This window comes from Quercus suber, unplaced genomic scaffold (genome assembly GCF_002906115.3).
Source record: "Quercus suber isolate HL8 unplaced genomic scaffold, Cork oak 2.0 scaffold_586, whole genome shotgun sequence".
Classification (NCBI taxonomy): domain Eukaryota; kingdom Viridiplantae; phylum Streptophyta; class Magnoliopsida; order Fagales; family Fagaceae; genus Quercus; species Quercus suber.
Window position 1 is genome coordinate 245,060 of NW_027070031.1, and position 6,068 is coordinate 251,127.

General features: G+C 32.3%; 1 protein-coding gene across 1 annotated transcript; it reads left to right on the top strand.

The window, feature by feature from the left end:
* Positions 1–831: 831 nt before the first annotated feature.
* LOC112016916 (uncharacterized) lies at positions 832–1,254 on the top strand. The gene has a single exon (XM_024049374.2). It carries the CDS (start codon positions 832–834, stop codon positions 1,252–1,254), a length of 423 nt encoding a protein of 140 aa, XP_023905142.2.
* Positions 1,255–6,068: the final 4,814 nt, after the last annotated feature.

The window sequence follows — 6,068 nt, forward strand, 5'->3', positions numbered from 1 at the left end:
ACAAAGGTAAACAGACAGACTATTTGAAATTTTTTTTTTTTTTGAATGCTTTGCTTTAATCTTTTTCTTGCATATAATTGGTGTCACCTAGTTTAATAATCAAACACGAAAGATGGTTTCAGAGAAGTTCGAATACGTATTTTTTTGACTTGATAGTTTTCACATTATATCTCAAACACCATTACTAGGTTTGAATTTTATTTATTTATTTTAAATGTGGGTAGTTTAAGAATGGAGTAATTGATAAGAATGCGTTCTTTTTTCTCTTTTTTTGGTTCAGAAGAATTTCTATTTGTTTTAAGGACAGTTGCTTTCAAAATTCCAGGAAAGTTTTGAGCTTGAAATGACATTTCTTTGTATTTGTTGCACTATTTGGTTGCTAAGAAAGTGAGAGAAAATAGAAAAGAAAAGAAAATATATTTTTTTTATTTGGATTTTTAATATAATTGCTGATGTGGATGTGCTTATGTGGAATTTTTTAATACCAAGAATGGAGACTAGAGAGAGTGGAAAAGGGAATCCAAGAGAGTGTTGGAGTTTTTACTTTAATGGCATTTTGGTAATAATAATTGGGTAATTGGGTGAGTTGGGGTTTATCCATAATAATTGGGTTGGGTTGGATTTGAGTTAGAAGCAATTAGTTAAATAGATTTTAATGGGTAAATGGGTTTTATATACCAAACTCAATTATGTCTATCCCAAACCCACCCATTTGAGTCGCTCTCCTCTCTGTAGGAGCTCTCTCTCTCGTTTTTTACGAGTCTCTCTCTCCCTTGGTTTCATCCTAAGGGGCTGAATTTTCTGTTTTCACTTTTCACTTATTGAACTATCATGGCGGACGACGTAATTGATAGCTTGGAAAATATGAAGTTAACGGCAGAAGAGGAAGAAGTTATTGAGATTTCTGATGAGGGCAGATTGACTGAGATTGAAAGTTACAACGTGAGCCTCATTGGTAAGTTCCTGACATGTAAGGCCTTCAATAAAAGGGCAGCCATGAATACTCTACGGAGAGCATGGGGACTGAATATGGATTTACAGATTGTAGAAGTTGGGTCGAATCTTTTTCAGTTTAAGTTTCAGTCTGAATTCGATATGAGTCGTATTTTGAGAGGGGGGCCGTGGACCTTTGACAACCAACTGTTGATGCTCACTAGATGGCGTAAAGGGATGAATGCAAGTAATGTTACACTAGACCATGCTTCTCTTTGGGTTCAAATCTGGGGGGCCCCTTTTGATATGGATGGTTTGTGAATATATATATATATATATATATATATATTTGGCAATAGTTGATACTCTTAAGAAACAATATTATTTTGTGTTTTTTTTTGTCTTTGTTGGTAAATGATTGCATCTTAATATATTAAGAAACAATGATTTCACATATTGATCTTGGTTGATAGTTTGTTAGTACTAAATGGATATCTATTTGGACTTTTTTTTCTTCTTATACTTCGGCCCCTTATCCTGAAATCCTAGGTCCGTTCCTATTTCCAAGTCTAAATTTATTTTACAAACGCTAACCAAAGACTCATTGCAACATTATTAGGATTAAAGTCTTCTCTAATAGTACCACACATTTTGAAGTTTGTATGTTTTTTCAATTCAATAGTTATAACGGAAGAGGGAAGATTGGAATCTGTAATGTCTCCATTGATAATTATAACTGATTAGAATACACTATCTTTTCAAATAAAGCAACCTAACACTAAATAAATTTTAATTTAGGTTTGATTATATTTCCTAGAGAAAATTTTAATTAATATATATACTTTACTCTAAAAGGTCTCTAATTGACTTTTTATTTATTAATACTTATTAAACTAAGGTTAAATTACAAATTACACCTCTAACTTTGACTTAATTTTTAATTCGGTTCTTTAAGTTTTACTCTTTATCATTTAAGTCCTTTAACTTTCATTTGTTTTCATTGTATTCCTTCCAACCAATCCACATTGGACGATATTGAACTAATAGCAAGATTGGACAATATTGACGAAATGACTAAACTGAAAACATATTTAAGTTAAGGATTTAAAAAAAAAATGAAACTTAAGTGACTAATTTGAAAATAAGTTAAAGTTGGAGGATGTAATTTGGAGTTTAAACTTAAATAAATATGTTTATATAAAAATAAATTTTCTTGATCATTACATGGGATGTGGATGGGTAGAAAACTAGATATGTAATTACAGTCCATTTTTATTTTTATCTTATTTGAGAAAACGTAATGGATGACGTAAAACTGACTCAGATGTCATGATTGCTACACATTTGATAATTGCCATATACTTAGTCTGCAATTATGCAGTCTACATCAAACAATTATTATATAGTCCAAAATTTCAAGAATGGATGACGTAAAACTGACTCAGATGTCATGATTGCTACACATTTGATAATTGCCATATACTTAGTCTGCAATTATGCAGTCTACATCAAACAATTATTATATAGTCCAAAATTTCAAGCTATGATCTTGAAATTGTTTGAAACTTTAAAAAACTTGGAAAGCTATGATCTTGAAATTTTGGACTATATAATAATTGTTTGATGTAGACTGCATAATTGCAGACTAAGTATATGGCAATTATCAAATGTGTAGCAATCATGACATCTGAGTCAGTTTTACGTCATCCATTACGTTTTCTCAAATAAGATAAAAATAAAAATGGACTGTAATTACATATCTAGTTTTCTACCCATCCACATCCCATGTAACAATAACCAAAAGACTTTGGAAGTTTTGAACAATGACCAAATACTCGATGAGACTTTAATAAGTTTAAAGTCTTTTAATGTTGTCACTCGTTTTCATGATTAAAGGTATCTAGCATATCAATGACTTTAAAAGAGCCGCGATTATTTTCACCCACACAAATTTTATGAGATAAAGCTACTAATTAAACTTTTTTTACCCGTTATTTTGGAAGACTCTGGCTTTCCTATAAGTCCACTCTCCCCAGTAACTTATTAAAATATTACAAATGTATGTATACTTGAAAGGCAAAAACATCATTTTGGTCCATACATTTTGAGGTCATAGTTAATTCAGTTCTTACATTTTGGTAGCAGTCAATTTGGTCCTTATTGTTTTCAACTTGTAGTCAATTTGGTCCCTGCCGTTGACTCACTAACAAAAAATGCCTACGTGGCTAATGGAATACACAGTTGGCACATTACGTGGCTAATAAAATATTTTAATTGTTATTTAAAATGCCACGTCAACCTCATAAAAATTCATCATGCTAGGAAAAAAATTGAATTGCTAATTTAAAAAAAAAAAAAAATGAAAACAATAACAAAAATCAACTTAGAATTTTTTTTTTCTTTCAGTTTCTTGGCTGCCAAACACATTTAAAACCATTATGGCAAAATAATTCCAATCCCCAAACTCACATGAAATCCGAAATAAGAAATCAAACAAACCATAATCAAGATGATGAAACAAACCCATCTCATAGTTATGAGATGGGTGCTTCGGATAAATACACTCTTGGTTATTTCTCCTTCTATAATAACTTGCCAGATGGAAGGGTTGGGATAATAAATTGTCAGGATCTTCACACAAACCAACTTGCTCAAGTTACTCTTGATATATTTGATTCCATAAACCCTTGCTTCCTCATGGTTATCACTGGATTTGGTACCAATATCAAGATCATGATAGTTCAATGAGGCATGTGGTCTTTGATTTGGGCTTGGGATTAGGCTGAAGATGAAGATGGATCAGATGATTAGTGGTTTTGGCAACACTGTGGCTGATTGTTCAATGTCAATTTCAGAGGTTGAGGTTCAGGGTTTGGACCTAGGTTTGAGAGAGGGAAATCAAGCCCATTACGTATGAGAGAATTGAGTGGCTGTTCATTACTTTTGTGCTTTGAGTTTGGGACATTTGAAAAAATTGCAGATCTGAAAATTTTGCAGATTTGAGCAGGAAAAAGTTTGGTTGGACAATGGTGGCTGGGGTACTTGTTGAGAAAAGTTTGATCTAAGCAAACACATCCATGGTGATTTTAGATGTGTTTGGCATCTAAGAAATTGAAAGAAAAAGGAAATTGGCATCCAAGAAATTGAAAGAAAAAGGAAATGGCTAAGTTGATTTTTTTGATTCATTTATATTTTTCTTTAAAATTAGCAATTCAATTTTTTTCCTGGCATGATGAATTTTTATGAGGTTGGCATGACATTTTTAAATATCAATTGAAATATTTTATTAGCAAGCTTTAAGTGTGCCAATTATATATGTAATTCATTAGCCATATAGACATTTTTCGTTAATGAGTTAACGGCAGAGACCAAATTAATTGCAAGTTGAAAATAACAAAGTTATTAATACCGTTTCGGAGCCCGTTTCGGTTTCTCCAGTGGAATGGAATATTTCGGTACCGGCCGATTTCGGCGTACCGTTTCAGAGTGTTTCGGGGTTCCTAAAAAACAATTTATATATATTCTTGTAGAACATAAAATTGTCAATTCTAATAAATAAATAACTAAATATCAAATAATACAAATCATTTAGTCTTAACTCTTAAGTCTTAAACATCATATAACATCAATTTAACATCATACAATAAAAAGATTAACAAGACAATACTAAATATCAAATAATACAAATTCCTCTTTTTAGTTGTGTTTTAGATTTTTTCAAGTCTTCAATCATTTGTTTCATTTGAAACCTAATATCAGATGAAACAACTTTACATGGTTCAACTTGACCCTAATCCCAGCAAGATGATACTTAAGTCTAGTAATACCACCCCCTTTAATCAACTTATTACAATGCAAACAGATAGTATTATTTTTTCGCATTAGGCACTGCACGGCATGAGCCCATGCGGGATCCTCTGATCTTGCAGGGGCAGAGGCCACAGAAGCAGAAGAAGTACCAGCTGAACTATGATGAAAATGAATGACAACCATAGTTTACTGTTCAATGAAAATGAAATGAAATTCAATCAAATGCTGTAGCTAAAATTTAATTTAATTTGCATGAAATGGATGAACAAACAAATCACATATCTTAAATTCTTAACTCTAACGTCTTAATCTTAACCACAAACTTAGAAATCATAAGAAAAAAACCAGAAATTTTCGGATTGTCATAGTTTACTGTTCAATGAAATGTTGTGTTTTAGTAAAACACAACATTTCATGAATAGTAAACTATGACAATCCGAAAATTTCTGGGTTTCTTACACAACATTTCATTGTCATAAATCACTCAACAGAGTAAAACCAAAAACACTAAGTTCTTAAATCTTAACCACAAAAAAATCATAAGAAAAAAAAATTATGACAATCCGAGAGAAAATTAACACATAATCACACATATCTTCAGCTCCTAACACTTAATCTTAAGATTCTTAATAGTTAACAAATCACAAGAAAAAAAAATCTTAAAAAATCTGAGAGAGTGAGAGTAGAGAAAGAATACCTGCTTTGGCCGAAGTAGAGAAAGAGTGAAGAGTGAAGGAGCAGAAAGCACAGCAGTGATAGATCGAAGCTGAGAGCACACTGCACAGTGAGCAGTGAGCAGTGACGGCAGTGAGTGAGAGAGAGCTTGAGACTTGAGAGTGAGAGTGGAAAGAAAAGAATCAGAGAAGTGATGAACAACAAATGAAGACCCGAAGAGCAGACCATAAGATTAGGTTTTTAAGTTCTGTCCAAAACGGCGTCGTTTTGCAGTTTCAGGATTTTTTTTTTTTTTTTTTTTTTAATATAACAGGCAAAATCTGTTACCGGCCGAAATTCCCATTTCGGCCGGAATTTACCGGAATCGCCGGAATGGCCGGAATGACCCGAAATGGCCCGAAATTTGAGCCGAGGTGGAACGCAGGTCATTCCAGTACCGTTTTGCATACCGGACGAAAATTCCGTCCGTTCCGGCCGGAACGGAACGGAATTAATAACAATGGAAAATAATGAGGACTAAATTGACTGTTACAAAATATAGGGACTGAATTGACTATGACTACAAATATAGGAATCAAAATGGTGTTTTTGCCTACTTGAAAAAAAAAAAAAAAAAAAAAAAAAAAAAAAAAAAAAAAAAAAAAAAAAAA